This window comes from Zalophus californianus, chromosome 6, assembly GCF_009762305.2.
Source record: "Zalophus californianus isolate mZalCal1 chromosome 6, mZalCal1.pri.v2, whole genome shotgun sequence".
Classification (NCBI taxonomy): domain Eukaryota; kingdom Metazoa; phylum Chordata; class Mammalia; order Carnivora; family Otariidae; genus Zalophus; species Zalophus californianus.
The window spans coordinates 98,005,873-98,022,824 of NC_045600.1; the positions used below are offsets into that span (position 1 = coordinate 98,005,873).

The 16,952-nt window shown below is 36.3% G+C and overlaps 1 protein-coding gene across 6 annotated transcripts in view; it reads left to right on the forward strand.

The window, feature by feature from the left end:
* TCF12 (transcription factor 12) overlaps positions 1-16,952 on the forward strand; it is a 373,813-nt gene that overhangs the window by 240,239 nt on the left and 116,622 nt on the right. For all 6 annotated transcript variants that reach the window (XM_027569322.2, XM_027569325.2, XM_027569324.2 and 3 more), the window contains one exon: positions 14,828-14,892. In XM_027569322.2, coding sequence (XP_027425123.1) covers positions 14,828-14,892 — 65 coding nt within the window. The remainder of the gene's footprint in view (positions 1-14,827; positions 14,893-16,952) is intronic.

Consider the following 16,952-nt stretch of genomic DNA (forward strand, 5'->3'; position numbering starts at 1 on the left):
ACACATTGATTAGGGGAGGTGAGGAAACTCATCTTAGACTTAAGATCTTAACTCTGATACCAAGTACAGGTCTCCTGCCAGTCAGACCGGGGCGAAAACTCCAACTCAAGGTCGTCTAGATGTAGAGTTGAGTTTCACTCTTATAGGGAGGAAGGGATAAAGGATAGGAAAGCGACAGCAGCCTACCACTGGGGGAGGGGCAAAAGCATGGGGAGATACCCACTCTGCGGCACAGGTTTATAGGGTCTATTGAAAGCTGAGGATGAAATACTTAACACTAATAAAAGTCCTACTATACTCTAATCATATACTAAGCACTAGGCAAAAGCAGCCTATCATTAAAAGGAGTTGAAGCCTCTGGTCAACTGAAGGTAACCACAGCAACAACAATGACACTCAGCTAGACTCCTGATTAGTTTGACTCATCTTTCCACAGCAGAGGCCTTATACAAGCGGAGGCATGCTCATTTCCAGGCCTAAACAGTCTCTACTCTTCTACACATAGTAGTCTTGCATTCAGTCAAAATTAAGAGATTTGTAAATATGCAAGGGGGAAAAAAAAGGTCAAGAGGCAAAATAATCAACAGAACAAGACTGAAAGGTGATTCACATTGGAACTATCAGACAAGGATTTTAAAGTAACTCTGGTTAACACATTAAAGGATCTAGTGGAAAAGGTGGACAAAATGCACAAGTAGATGGGGGAATTTTTAGCAGATAAATGGAAGTAATAAGTTTAGTTGAAATGCTAGAATTAAAAGACATACTAAAGATGAAGAATTCCTTTGGGATCATCAGTAGACAACACAGTTGCAGAAGAAATCAGTAAATTTGAGTATAGGTCACTATAAACCAACTGAAACACAAAGAGTGATTAAAAAAGACAGAGTTATGGGACAATATCATATAGTCTAATATATGTGTGATTAAAGTCTCAGATGTAGAGGGAAAGAGAAAAATTAATAGATCCAGGATTTTAATAACAGTATACACACAACTAGACTTACATTTTCAAAGTGCTGAAAACTAACAATAAAGAGAAAATCTCATATACAAATAGCAATAAAAATAAACCATAGCAGACATCTTCTTAAAAACTTTGCAAGGGGCGCCTGGGTGGCTCAGTCAGTTAAGTACCTGCCTTTGGCTCAGGTTGTGATCCCAGGGTCCTGGGATTGATCCCTGCGTCAGAATTCCTGCTCATCAGGGAGTCAGCTTCTCCCTCTCACTTGGCTCCCCCCACCCCCCACCCCGGCTATGCTTGCTCTCTCACTCTCTCTGAAATAATTCAATAAAATCTAAAAAAAAAAGACTTCTCAAGCAAGGAGGCATCTGGCTGGCTCAGTCAGAAGAATACGCAACTCTTGATCTTGGGGGTCATGAGTTCAAGCCCCACGTTGGGTGTGGAGATTACTTTAAAAAAAAAAACAAAAAACTGTCAACCCAGAATTATATATTCATTGAAAAAAAAATTTTTTTTAATGAGGGCAAAGACTTTTTCAGATACACAGAAAGGTGAGAGAACATCCCCAGGAGACTTGAGGTACAGTAACTATTAAATAGAATTCTTTAGGCGGAGGGAATGTGACACTAGACAGAAACTTGGATCTACATCAGGACTCAACAGATTTTTTTCTGTAATGGCCCAGAAGCTTTGTAGTTCAGATAATCCCTGTCACAACTACTCAACTACACCATTATAGCCCCAAAGCAGCCATAGATGACATATAAACAAGTGGGTGTGGTTGTGTTTCAGTAAAACTTTATTTACAAAAACAGGAAACAGACCAGCTTTGGTTCATGGGTCATAGTATGCCAACTGCTCATCTATAAAAAGAAATGAGAGCTTCAGATAATGTAAAAATGAAACTGTAAAAGACACATTATCTCATTTTGCTTTTTTTTGTTTTTTTAAGATTTTTATTTCTTTGAGAGCAAACACGCAGGAGAAAGCACAACCGAGGGTGGGGGCAGAGGGAGAGGGAGAAGCATACTCACTGCTGAGCAGGGAGCCCCAAGTGGGGCTCAATCCCAGGACCCCTGAGCCAAAGGTAGATGCTTAACCAACTGAGCCACCCAGGCGCCCCATGTTTCCTCATTTTTAATCACACTATAAAATAAATTAATAAACAAAAATAGTAACACTGTATGTGGGGTACATAAATATATGAAAGTAAAATGTGTGACAACATTAACCCAAAGGATGGAGGGAGGATATTTGAAGTATACTGTTGAAAGATTCTTATATTGTTACATAATTAAAGGTAGATCCTGTTAATTAAAGATAAATTTTGTAAATTGAGGGCAAACACTAATAAATAAAAGCCAGTAGGGGAGACTAAATGGAATACTCAAACCAAAAGCAGTCTGAAAAGGAAATAAAGAACAGGTGAGACAAATAGAAAACATCTAACAAATGGTAGATCCAACATATCAATAATTGCATTAAATGTAATAGTCAAAATAAAGCACATAGAGTAACAAGAGACTGAAAAAAAAATAGCTTTTTACCTTTTATTTTCTATTTTCCAGTGGTAGTGTACTTACAGATTCTTCCCCAGATGAAGCATTTATTTTTTTTTTTTATTTTTTTTAAAGATACTATTTTTAGGGGAGCCTGGGTGGCTCCGTCAGGTAAGCATCTGCCTTTCAGCTCAGGTCATGATCCCCGAGACCTGAGATCAAGCCCAGTATCAGGCTCTCTGCTCAGCAGGAAGTCTGTTTCTCCCTCTGCCCCTCCCCCCTAACTCATGCTTACACTCTCTGTCTCACTGTTTCTCTCGCTGAAATAAATAAATAAAATTTTTAAAACAAAGATTTTCTTTTTAAGTACTCTCCACATAATGTAGGGGTCAAACTCACAACCCTCAGATTCAAGAGTCATACGCTTCACTTACTAAGCCTGCCAGGCACCCCCATTGATGAAAACATTTAAATAGTGAACATCACAACATCTACTTACACATTATAACACCTTTTTATCTAATAAAGATGGTCTGCTCCTAGTTCCCCCATGAGCTTTAGACAACAGCTAAGCTATATTGAACCCAGTGGCTTAGAACCATAAGACCCAGGGCACCTGGGTGGCTCAGTTGTCAAGTGTCAGCCTTCGGCTCAGGTCATGGTCCCAGGGTCCTGGGATCGAGCCCCGCATCGGGCTCCCTGCTCAGCGGGAAGCCTGCTTCTCCCTCTCCCACTCCCCCTGCTTGTGTTCCCTCTCTTGCTGTGTCTCTCTCTGTCAAATAAATAATATCTTTAAAAAGAAAAAGAACCATCAGACCCAAAGTAGCCTGTGGGAAAAAAGGAATAAGCAGGTTAAGAATCCTAACACCCAAGCCTGTCTATTCTGTTCCCTCTCTATTACAGAATCTATAATTCTGTTAAAATTCATTTTAGATTGTCTTTTATACCTTCATTTCTCTTCAGATCCCTTACCCACCTTTTCCAAGTCATGCATGCTTTCTTTGGTAAATCTTTCTCTTTATTTGAATACTGAACAGGAACTTGTTTGTGGCTAAGTCTACAAGTAGTGCTAGAGATAGACGCACTATTAATGCTAAGGGAAGAGTGAGGCCATCAACCTTTAATGAAATTTAAAGAAATGGAAGGTATAAAGAATTCTAAAACCTTTGAGAGTATCCAAAGGTTTCCTTTAAATTATTTCCCTGGAATCTACTTTCTTTTTTTCCTCTATTTAAGCCTTTTTCATCAAACTCTGATATTCAAGATGCACATATATAGATTTTCCGGTCAATATATTTCATTTAAGGGGTGCCTGGTTGGGTCAGTTGGTTAAGCATCTGCCTTCAGCTCAGGTCATGATCTCTGGTTCCTGGGATCAAGCCCTATATCAGGCTACCTGCTCAGCGGGAAGTCTGCTTCTCCCTCTCCCCCTGCTTCTCTCTCTCAAATAAATAAAATGTTTTAAAAATGTCTATTTCCCTTAAAAGTAATAACTAATATCTAATTAGGCCTTGTGTTTTTCATTTTTTTCTAAGCATTTTATATGTCAGTACATTTTATCCTCACAAAAAACCAGTGAGATGAAACTGTTATTATCCCATTCCACAGTTGAAGCAACTAAGGGACAGTGAGATCAGGTAATAATCTTCATAAGAAGCAGAGTGGGAATTTAAACCCAGTTTGTCTACATCCAGAATCTCTGTTCATAATCACTTCACCATGCCTCCTCCCTAATTTTATTATTACAAATATTTTTCTTTTCCTCTTTTATTCTTTAGTTTCTTCCTTCATTCCTCCCTTCCACAACTACTTTACACAGATATTTTACACAAATATTTTACACTATGATTTAAACTGATTTGTATAGGCATTTATAATGAGTTGGTATGTAAAAAGATTATTTTGAGTTATGCCTGACTCAAATGAATTTTGAATTATAACCCATTGAGCACTCAAGGATAGCCTTTACCTGTTTTTCAGATTGCAACAGTAGGATGGCAGTAAATTGCCTGCAATACTGGAGGCCACACAATGAAAACTGAATGTCTCATATTTTACCCCCAGAGTACCTATTTATGTAGCAAGAATCTTATTTAAATCTTAGAACACAGAGGGGATTTAAGACTCCCTTTTGGGCATTCTCCATCTGTTTCAACAAAATAGAATAGTTTTCTTTCATTTGCTCTGTATTTGTATATTTTCTATGGTGTACAAAGTATACTTTCTGCATTATTATATAGGTGGAGGATGTTGAACCCCAGTGAGAAACTTTTACTAACATTTAGAATTTTTCTTAATATGAATAGAATGAAATCTTGGTAACTAAGTATACTGACTTTAATTTGCCATATTCAACATACCATATTAAATATCTCAAAATGTATTAAGCAAATGTATGATGAAATGCTTATACACTTCATTTTTATAACTGTACATCATTATTCCAAAAGTCCCTATATATTTTAAAGTTTTTTTTTTAATTACAGTCAGTTAACATACAGTGTAATATTAGTTTCTGGTGTATGGTATAGTGATTCAAAACTTGCATACATCACCCGGTGCTCATCACAATAAGTGCATTTCTTTAACTCCATCACCTGTTTAACCCATCCCCCCACCAACCTCCCTTCTGGTAACTATCAGTTTGTTCTCTGTAGTTAAGGGTCTGTTTCTTAGTTTGCCTCTCTTTTTTTCCCCCCCTTTGCTCTTTGGTTTGTTTCTTAAATTCCACATATGAGTGAAATCATAATGGTATTTGTCTTTCTTTGACTTATTTTGCTTAGCATAATACACTCTAGCTCCATCCACATTGTTGGAAAATGGCAAGATTTCATTCTTTTGATGGCTGAGTAATACTCCATTGTACTTATATACCATATCTTTATCCATTCATCAGTCAATGGACACTTGGGCCATTTCCATAACTTGGCTATTGTAGATAATGCTGTTATAAACATCGGGGTGCATGTATCCCTTTGAATTAGTATTTTTGTATTCTTTGGGTAAATACCTGGTAATGCAATTGCTGGATTGTAGGGTCATTCTATTTAACTTTTTGAGGAACCTCCATACTGTGGGACAGAGTGGCTCCATCAGTTTGCATTCCCACAAACAGTGCAAGAAGGTTCTGCTTTCTCCAACACCTGTTGTTTTTGTGTTGTTGATTTTAGCCATTCTGCAAAAGTCCTTATATTTTTTAGCTGTTTGTCTTCTTCCTCTTACTATTGATGGTGCCCAGATTTACATTCTGTCAGAAGCGGGGTGCTTAATTAATAGCAAAAATAGGTGGGGATGTCAATTTCATGGGATATTAAGACAGAAAGAGATCACCCAATCCAAATTTGCTCTACCCCATCCCATCCTCCAGATGAAGAAACTGAGGCCTGGGGAGGTTTAACAACTTACCTGTTTCACACATATGCTTCATAGCAGAGACAGGAATAGACCCTTCTGACTCTTCATTCGCATGCTTTTTCATTTCACTACCCTGTTTCTGACCAGATAGCTGGTGAATGGTAGCAGTTCCATTGATTAGTTCCTTTCTTTCTATTCCAGTTATTGCTGTCAAGGGAAACTAGCTAATTAACAATCATTTATTATCTACTATTTTGGAGCACATTTTCTTATACTGTCTCTGCCTCCATGTGGCTGTATGCCATTGATAGAGGCTTAGAGTAGAATCTGTCCCTGGCATTCAAACAAAACAAGTCTAGAATTCCAGACCAGTGTTCCCTGAACAAGTGGCATCTGCCTTCTGGTCCCCAAGTGCCATAAAGAACAGACTCAGACATTGACCTTGCCCAGTAAGGTCATGATTTAAATTAGACAGCCAAAATACAAAAAGTTGTGAGAAAAATCACAGGAATTAACAATAATGAGCTTAATGTGCTCTTTATCATTGTATGATGCAAGAAATTTCTGAGAGAAGCATCTATACAAGGATTTGGTGGAAACAGTATGCCAGAAGGAAGTGTGTGATTACCGAGACGGTTTGAAAATATACTCCCCTCTCTTCCCCCTTCCACATTATTTGTTGATATAACTTTTACCTGATTTTCTTTTTTTCTTCATTTTGGAGCAAAGGGAATAAACTAAGATTAAGGTGTTGAAGATTGCTTAGTTTATTTTAGTCCCTAGAAAGTTGTAAAACATCAACTGAATAATTTCAAATCTTTTTATTTAAGAATGGGATAAACATTAAGATATAAAAGTTGATTATTTTTAGAGAATATGCATTCACCATATTTTATCCTGAAATGCAACCAAAGATGAAGAGATAATTCCTAGTTCTATAATCTTTTGGCTTGCTATAAAAATGAAATGTCTTTGTTTCTAAGTTCTAAACAACATGTGGTTATTAGGGAAGTATGGAGACATTAAGTGAGAAAACATTTAAATTCTGAACCTAAGGAAAAGCAGCAGTGCAATATGAATGTAAATATGTGTTCAGGGACAATTTAGAAAATGCAGTTATTAACTAAAAAGTCTCAGAGAAGCACAGTTTAGATTTTGACCTACCTGTAATAAATACCTTGTTATATATTCTATATGTGGCAAAATTGAGCCATAAAATGGTCCAGAAAGTTTTGATAAATGACTGAAATTGATCAAAATCTTATTCTCCTCTGTTCATTCATTCCTATTTTGTACCTGCCTACCCACCACACCCCCTCATATTGAATTCTGCATTTTAATGTTCTCCCTGGGCATTCTAATGTCTGAAAGGCAAAGAAACTGTTTTGTACAAACCTCCTCATCCTTGTCTATGTGTTTATATTTAATGTGTGAATCTGATTTTAGGGAGGGAGTGGAGAACATGAGGAAAAATAGCTGGATTGGTGAATGTTTGCAACCTGGACTATTTCATCTCAGGTTTTAGTCTCAAGAAGTCATTTCTAAAGCCGGAGAAGTCATTTCTAAAGCCGGTTCAAATTACCTAGGTCTGACTGTGTGCTCTCTTCAAGGATAATGAGATACTTTATAGCACTTCTGCAGGAATTATTGATTAGGAAGCTGCTTACAGTTCTGATGCTGTCACAGGAAGTTGGTGCAGGGTTTGGATGGAATAAGTGATGAGATAAAGGCTGGGTTAGAAAAGTGATTATAACTGGGAACTTGCTAATCACTGACCTCTATAGGGATCCTCTGGTTTATCACTAATCTCACGCACACTTGGCACTTTCCCGTGCTGCTGCCTCATCATTCATAGCTGTGTGAGTAATTTGGCATGTAGTGAACAAGAGGAGGGCATAGAGAGTCCAGCAGCTGTGCTTGTTGGCACTAGATATTTAAATATCTTCAATGTAGCCAGCAGCGTGCTTGGCACAAATGTTAGCCAATAATACTTAAACAAATTGTTGTGAAGAAAATAGGCAGGCATTTATGTTAAAACCCTCTCTCTCTCTTCTTTCCTTTAAAAAAAAAAAATCTGTTAGTTTGAGATCCTTTCTGGATTTTTTGTGTGTAAGTTTGAACAGATAGCTACAAAAATGAAGTCAGTAATACTAATAGTTAGCACTGGCCTCGGTTCTTCCAGAAAAGAATTTCCAAGTGCTTTATAAGCATTAATTAAACTGTGCAGGCCTGTGTGAGGTACATGCTACTGAGTTGATTTTCCTAAAAGAGTGGGTGGAGGCATTGATGTTAACTGACTTGTAACTTGCCAGTTCACCCAGTGGAGAGAAGCGACAGCCAAGAGATGAATCCAGGAACCAGAATCCTAGGTCTCTACTCTGCTACATACCAAATGGCATTACAGATTTCCCCACTTTGTAGGATAGTGTGTTTTTATGTTTCTCCAAGTGGTTAGTGTGATTGAAATTGTATGAAAGTTCTGGTAGTGCTCATCCACAAAAAAAAAGGAAAAGATTCTCCATGAGCAAAGACGTTAGGTAAATAATGATTTTTCAAAGATACCTAAGGGGGAGGAAGACAGTCTGCTTCTAAAACTGTGATCTTATTTAAATAGATTTGTGCCCAAATATTTAGATTGGCCTATGTAGGGATTTCATATTGTTCCTCTGAAAACTAAATCTGGAAAAGTTCTCATGATTTATATGTATTAGAATATTTCAGTTTGAAACATAGTAATGTTGATCTAGGTAACTTTTTTGAAACATCCAAGGATTCTTTTTCTAGGTTAAGTCTTTATCTTTTAAGAAAAAACAGTCTAGTGCGTCACTTAAAATATAACACATGGGGTTTTTTTATGTAATAGATGATGAATTTGAATTTATGAATGCAGTTCCGTAAGCCTTAAAAAAATGAACATTGAAACAATACTGGCTTTCAGACAAATAGGGAAACTATTCTAATTTATGCTATTATTCATGAAGTCAACAATTATTTCTTGAGTAGTATATATTCATTAAAATTACTAAACTTCAGTTAGTTGTAAATTTTCAGGTATTCACTAGACCACTGCAGAAATAAATGCTGAGCCATCTGTATCTTCTATAATATCTCTGTGTCTGGCCATTTCCTCATGAAAACATTATTTTGAGTTGGTAGGAAAAGAGCACATACAGCCAGGAGAGTATTACAGGGCTTGTTTCTACAGCCAGTAGATTGAGATCTACAGGAGATCTTGCAATTTTACTATCATATCTTGTACCTGTTATCAGCTTCCTTCAATCACTCCTTGGTATTAACAGGATTTCTAGTAGGAAGAAGAATACAAGTAGCAGTGGTACCAGCAATGTAAGTAAAGCATCTCTCACAGTGCCTTACACATAATAGCTAGTCAGCAAACGCACCTTCCTGTCACCTTGCCCACAGCAGTCTCAAGATTGAAGGAGAGTGGAAGAGTTCTGGACTGCTGTGCACTATCAGGAGTGTTCAGCAAAGCAGCCTAGGAGTCCTCAAGCCAAAGTTGGTCAACATAGGAATGCCATGTCTCCCGGGAAGAAATGTGCTTTAGTTTTCCCCAGGTACTCTGTCCAAGCGTGCTGGATGATAGTGGGCCTCAGTGCAAAGGCAGTCATTCCAGAGCATGGCAGCAGGAGCCCTCGGTCACTTATATTCCCTGAAGTAGGAGTTTTGCAAGGTGCATTTTCATGGCTCAGCAATTAAATATGTTAAATTGTTTTAAAGAGAGACACAAAAACAAATCCCTACATTGGCCCCAGCCTCTCAGGATGCTGTTGTGCCCCCTCTGATCTTGTCCAACTTGTTCATTTTACAGATTAGGAAACTGAGATCCAGAAAAACAAGATCCGAATAAATACTTTTCTAATAGTCACTTGAAGTAAGAAAGACATCAACATGTGCCCTTTGCAAGAACTGAAAAGAATAGCAGTTACGTGTGAATGGAACAAGCATAACTGACCATGTTCTGTATCTAAAACCAGTCTTTGGAATAGTTGGGTTTTGCTGCCACTCATCTTGGGGATGATTTGTCATCCATCTCTCTCTTCAGCAGGAATAGATAGTGCCATATCATTTGATTGTAAGAGGCTGCTTGGAGGGCTAAATAGAGAAAAATTCCTATACTATATTTGGGCTCCACCAAATGTGTACATATATGATCTGAATATAGGAACTGTGTCCTAAACCTCCACTGGAAAACAGTGCAGTATAGTATGCCATTAAGAATTTGGGGTCAGGGGGCGCCTGGGTGTCTCAGTCAGTTAAGCGACTGCCTTCAGCTCGGGTCATGATCCTGGGGTCCTGGGATTGAATCCCGCATCAGGCTCCTTGCTCAGCAGGGAGCCTGCTTCTCCCCTGCCTGCCATTCCCCCTGCTTGTGCTTGCTCTCTGTCTCTCTCTCTCTCTCTCTCTGTGTCAAATAAATAATAAAAAATCTTAAAAAAAAAAAAAAAGAATCTGGGGTCAGATAGCCCTGCATTCTGGTTCTTTTGGCTACTTATTAATTCTGTGACCTTGGGCAAATTATTTCTCCTTGTTAGTGAAATGGGGACTTAATAGTACCTACCTCAGTGAATTGGAAGAATTTTAAAGCCACCATTAGCTTTCATCTGGTTTATTTTAGTAGTGTTCTAATTCATTTGGATTATTTCAGTAGTCTAGTAGTCTTCTAATTGGTCTACCTGTTCCCACACTTGTTCTCCTGTAGTTTATTCTTCACAAGCAGCCATGATGATACTTTTTAGACATAGAGCATCTTTTCAGTAAATAATACTGAAGTCAGTTGGGTATCTGTGGAAAAAATGTACCTTGACCCCTCTCCCCCCAACCACTAACCTACACAAAAATCAAATTCAGGTTTAAATGTGAAAGACAAACAGTAAAGCTTTAAGAAGAAAACATGGAAAAATAGATTTGTAACCTTGGAATAGGCAGAGATGTTTTTTAAACAGTACACACAACAAAAAATGGACAAATTAGCCAATATTAAAATGAAGATTTTCTGTTTATCAAAACACACCATTAAGAGAGTGAAAAGGCAACCTACAGAAAATATTTACAGAGACAATAAAAGGTCTTATATCAAAAATACGTAAAGAACTCCACAAATGAACAAGTAAATGACAATCCAAAAGTAAAAAAAGTAGACAAAATACTTCAGTGGCCATTTCATTGTAAAATACCCAACTGTCCAATAAACACGAACTCACTGTGATTTACTAGTAGGAACTTGGTTGCCAAAATGTCTGTTAAGTCTCCCACTGCATTAATAAACCCACAACAAAAGAGCTAATTGTTCCACAAATCTCTTTACTAATAAGAATACCAGGAATATCATATAATTTTCTGCACAGGTTTTATTTTACTCTTGGAAATTCTGTTTTCTGAGCATTCTTTCTCATAACAACGTAGAAGAATGCATCTCTTTACTTTTATCCTTTGTTCCTAAATCTCTTCACTAGGACCAGTCAGTGTATTCTTGATTCCATCTTAGCATGATAGTTCTGCAAGTACAGAGATGGCACTTCTCCCAGATCCTCTCCTCTCTAGGCTAACATCTTGATTCTTTTAGCTGATCTGGTTTCTAGATCCCTCACCATTCAAGGGAAGTTAGATACTAACAGTTACTCAACCGTGTTCATGTCACATATATTAAAATTATCTATGTATAGCATTCATATATAATACTTAGCAGAAAACCATAATACAGTAGCCAAAGCTGTTATTTGTCAGACACCTGAGATAAAATAGACTTAGAGATTCATTTTAATTGATGAAAATAGTTCTTGTAGAGAGTAATTTTGAAAGAATTAAAGATGAATGTCTTCTAAATCTCAGACTGAGTATGCATTATTATATTTAAAGAGTAACCAAATTTCTAAGTCCCTCAGAAACAACTAGTTCCTAATAAATGAAAGGTGAAATGAAAATGTATTTACATTTCAAAATCTCATTTGAATAGGTTAAGTATCATTTTAAAAACAAGCTATCAACTTTCCATTTCAGAAGAAATTTTTACTCTCTAATGTTTTTAGCTTATGTTAAATTAGTTTTCGTTCTCTCTTTGAATATCCTTGTGAAAGGAAGAAATTTAGGAATTTTAATAGGCACAGGAAAATAGGTTTAAAAACTTAGTTTTCTTAAATAACAAGTAACCTCCTCACAGATAATTAAAATTGTATTTGAAAGCTGAACTTTACTAAAAACAGAGCTAATATTGATTTCTTACTTTGTTCCCTTTCCTACCTCAACAATTGAAAAAAAAAAGTTTCTTACTCTGGTACAGTTGAGTGAAAATAAAACAGACCTTGTTGTTTAGCTTTAAGTCTTCATTAGTTGTTGAATGTTTCAGGAAGAGGAGTCTTTTTTTTTTTTAAACTCTGTGGTGTTTGTTTAAAATGTTAATATAGGGGTGCCTTTGTGGCTCAGTTGTTAAGCATCTGCCTTGGGCTCAGGTCCTGGGATCAAGCCCCACGTCGGGCTCCCTGCTCAGTGGGAAGCCTGCTTCTCCCTCTCCCGCTCCCCCTGCTTGTGTTCCTTCTCTCGCTGTGTTTCTCTCTCAAATTAATAAAATCTTAAATAAAAATAAAATAAAATGTTAGTATAGTCTCCCAGTTCTGTCCTGCCAAGTACATATGGGACATGATTTGTTTTTAAAGGTGGTATTTTCTTAAAATTGAAGACACGTTAGGGGCGCCTGGGTGGCTGAGTTGGTTAAGCGTCCAGCTCTTGGTCTCAGCTCAGATCTTGATCTCAGAGTCATGAGTTCAAACTTGTGCTGGGCTTCCACTTTAAAAAAAAAAAAAAGATATGTACTGAGAATGATTTTTAATATCTCATAAACTTGTTTATTCGATGAATAAAGTAATACCTTCAAACCATAAATGTGTGCTGTTCTTTATTTTCCCTCAGTAATTTGTCTGCCAGTCCTTCTGATTTGGCATTTCCCTTCAGTGTCTGCCATCTTCTTGGTTCAGTGGGATTTCTGATCCATTTTGATGAGGCACAGGAATAGTGTGTGTGTGTGTGTGTTTCACAATTGCAAAAGTACAACCTTTCGTGGTTTTATGAGGTTGGATTCCAAGAGTAGAAGGGTAGAGTCCAAAATCCCCACAGATCATCTTGACTCTTATAAGCAGTCTTACTCATAAAAGATACATCCTTTGAGAGTTACAGGTTTTTTTCCTTTTTATTCCATATGTATATGTTGCAAATTAAAGCTCTTTATGTAGAACATACTGCTTTATGGTGAGACTGTGAGGCAAATAGACCACATTAATTAACCTTTTCTCATAAATATGTATTTTTATGTGTTGTCATTACTTCACCTGAAATATGTGCTTCATCACTAAGAGCCAGTAAGTGCTTTTTGAGATATGTGGTATAATGTCCTAATGGGGTTCTGAAATTATACCCCGAGTTATTACAGTATTTTCTAATAACTAGCTTTGTTATTACAAGGATTATTTTGTATATCTAAGAAGTCAGTACGTGCCAAATTTAGAGTAGCAAGATTTTGCATCAGTTGGCCACTGTGGCATGTAGACATTAATGAAAATAATCAAATATTGGTGTCTATGTCTCCCAAGTTTTTTTAAATTTTATGCATTCTATCAGTAAATAATTTTGAGCATCCCATCTGTGTGGAGTTTTAAAAAATTAATAAACTATACATTTTTATATAATCACAAGCTAATACCCCAATGAATAATATACAATTATGGAGAAGTTCATATAGCCTCAATAATTTTAAATATTTTGGATAACTGGTCAGATTTAGTTAGATTGTTACTGTTTTTACCTTGGAATAGAGAAAAAGAATTAGCTCTGCCATTGTCATTACTTATCTGTGTCTCCATCTTTGATATTAACATCAAACTGTGATGTTTATAGAAATCTTTTTGAGCAACGTATCTGTTTGTGAGAGACTGTTTATTAAAACTTATATAGTATTTGTAAATTTACTTAACAATATGTTGGAAAGCAAGTAAGTAAGAACTTCTGTCAGTATCAGCACTGTGGGACATCTACTCTCCCTCTAGAACTGGCTCATACCATTTCTGACATTTAACCATCCAACTTTGGAACTGCAGATAATAGTCCCAAAAGGAATTCTTACACATTTCTGGGAATATAAATTGACATGATGACTTCAGAGAATAGTAAAGCAATACATAGAAAGTTGAAAGTGTGCATCCTTTAATCCAGCAGTTCCACTTCTCTGTGTCTATCCTAAAGAAAGTCTTATGTGTATGTATAACACACGTGTGAGGATACATGTTTCACCATTCTTCCTGATAACAAAAAAACTAGAAACAGTCTATTTCTCAGTAGGGGAATAGATCAACTGTAGTTTTATTTGTATAGTGGGACATTTTATAGCACTAAAAATGAATGAACTAGGTGTCTCTTATCAACATGTATCTCAAAAGCATAATATTGCATGGAAATGCACATTTCAGAAGGGGTAGAATCCCATCTGTTTAATTGTATTAAACACAAACAGTAATGTATATTGTTTGAGTGCATGAATATATATTAAAAGTTTCAAAACGTACATGGGAATCACGTATACTAACCTTTTGCTAATGGTTATTGTGTGGTCTGGGGTGAGAATTGAGCTGTATCCACACTTTTTAATTTCAGAGAGAGAGAAGGAGAAATATTCAGTCTGAAGCAAATATGGGAAAACACTCTCCCTACTGAGTAGATCATACTGTTGGCTATATAGATATCTATTCTTTTCCATTTTTTTGAATATTTCTTTGGTGTTTCATGATGGAAAGTATTTAATAAAATACATGCTATTTTATGAAAGTCAGAATTTAAGACTAGAATGATAGTAGGATTTTTAAATTTTATTGGGTTTTATCTTCTTGTTTCTAATTTATTCTCTGTACTTCCAAATCACAATATAATTATTATGAATGGTCTAGAAGTTGAATTGATTGTCAATAAATGAGGATTTTTGTATATAGTTATTTTCTTTGTTTTATAGGAAAAACGTCAGAGAGAGGTTCATTTTCCCTGTACAGCAGAGACACCGGATTACCAGGCTGTCAAGTAAGTTTAATAAATACAAAAGTGAGATCATTTTTAACCGATAAATAAAGGCTTTGATAGAGGAGGTATAAATTTATCCGATTTCACCATTATTTGTGCCTTTAATGTGTGACTAAATGTGGTAAGATTTTAGTTACTAAACATATTTTCTTCTCCCTCTGCTTAAAATGGTTTCTCTTCCCCAATTCACCAGACTTGTCTTTCTCTATTATCAAAGATTTTCATAACTCAACTCCATTTTAACTGGAAGCAAAGTAACAATTACTTTCCTACCCCTTTCCAAAATTCTTATATCATTTCTGAAAATGATTTTTGCATATTTCCTCATAAAAAGAACAGAACTGCTGATATATTATATGAAGAACATACAGTTGCTCTGTGTAACTTTTCTATCCTGTAATGTTAAACTTACTAATGGTCTAAGTACTTTCATTTCAGTCCTATACTCTTAACCAATTCTTCAGGCTTCCAAAAGTCTCTTTGACTTGGAAAAGTCATTTCAATTCTTCCATATTCTGTAGCATGTTGTATTTTTACTAATGGCCATCTTCTCTGCTTTTTCCCCCATATCTTTAGAGAGAATCCTGAACACTCAGTTCGCCTCTAGATTCCTATCAGAATCAAGCCAAAAAGAATAGAAAGGAAGAATGTATGCAATTTGTTTTCTGCTGTCTACATGCCTTTCATGAGGTCTGCCCTAATTTTAGACATGGGCATGTGAGCCAATTTTAATTCTCATTCTAACAGTACTACTCCATTTAATACATATCCTGTAATTGTGCCATTCAGTCAGAAGACCTAGGTTCAAATCCCATCTTTATAAATTACTGACCGATGGTCCTAAGACAAGTCATTTCCCATCTCTGCATTGATTTCCTCATTTGAAAAATAGAATTAGCAGTTTTGCTTCTACTTTATAGGTCTCTGTGGGTTAAGTTCCATGTACTTTTGAAAGCATTTTACAAAATAAATCCACATTTAATTTTTTTTTCCATTCATACAACCTACAAAACAAAAGCTATTTTGTTTTGGGGTGGGTTTTTTTTTTTGTATTATTTATTCAAGTCATTATAGTCACAGTCTCATCAGAAAAGGTCATTATTATTCCATGAAATGCCCCTTATTGAATCTCTTGGAGTGCTCACTTGGCTTTGGGAAACGAGAGAAAATCCTTAGCACAACCCTATCACAGGCCTGTAACTCATAACTCAAGCAATTCTTTCCTCCTTTATTCTCACCATCCTCTGTACATAGATTGGGAAGTGTGTGCATGTATGGAACACACATGGATAAATGCCAGAGCAGAGGATGAGTTGAAACAGTGCCCAGTAGTGGTACTATAATAGGGTAACTTGCAATGATTTTCTTTGGTATGTTAAATCATCCTTGTGTTCCTGAGATAAACTTCACAGAAGCTATTTTGAATCCTTAATATTATTTTTAAGAAACCAAAAGGTTTGAGAGCCACTGGTCTAATGTTAACACTATTGCTAAACTTGAGGGAAAAATGAGTGTAAGCTCTTAGAAACTACAGCTGCATCTAATATATCAGTAAATGCTTATATTAATGAGTTCCCACTTACATTTTTTATACTCCCTTGGCAAAGGTATTGCTATTTAGTTAGGATCAGTGGTAAGCTCTGTTTATATAATTCTCAAGTTTTGAAAAGACAAATCTTAACAGTTTTTCAAAGATTTATATGTGTTTATACCAGATTTAACTCCTTTCTTCTCATGATTTTTGTTTTTTTAATTCCAGTATAATTAACATACAGTGTTATATTAGTTTGAGATGTACAATACTAGATTTAATTCTCATATCAGAAAACATTTATTTTAAACCTAGATACAGGGGCGCCTAGGTGGCTCAGTCGTTAAGCGTCTGCCTTCAGCTCAGGTCATGATCCCAGGGTCCTGGGATCGAGCCCCACGTTGGGCTCCCTGCTCAGTGGGAAGCCTGCTTCTCCCTCTCCCAGTTCCCCTGCTTGTGTTCCCTCTCTCGCTGTGTTTTTCTCTGTCAAATAAATAAATAAAATCTTAAAAAAAACCTAGATACATAA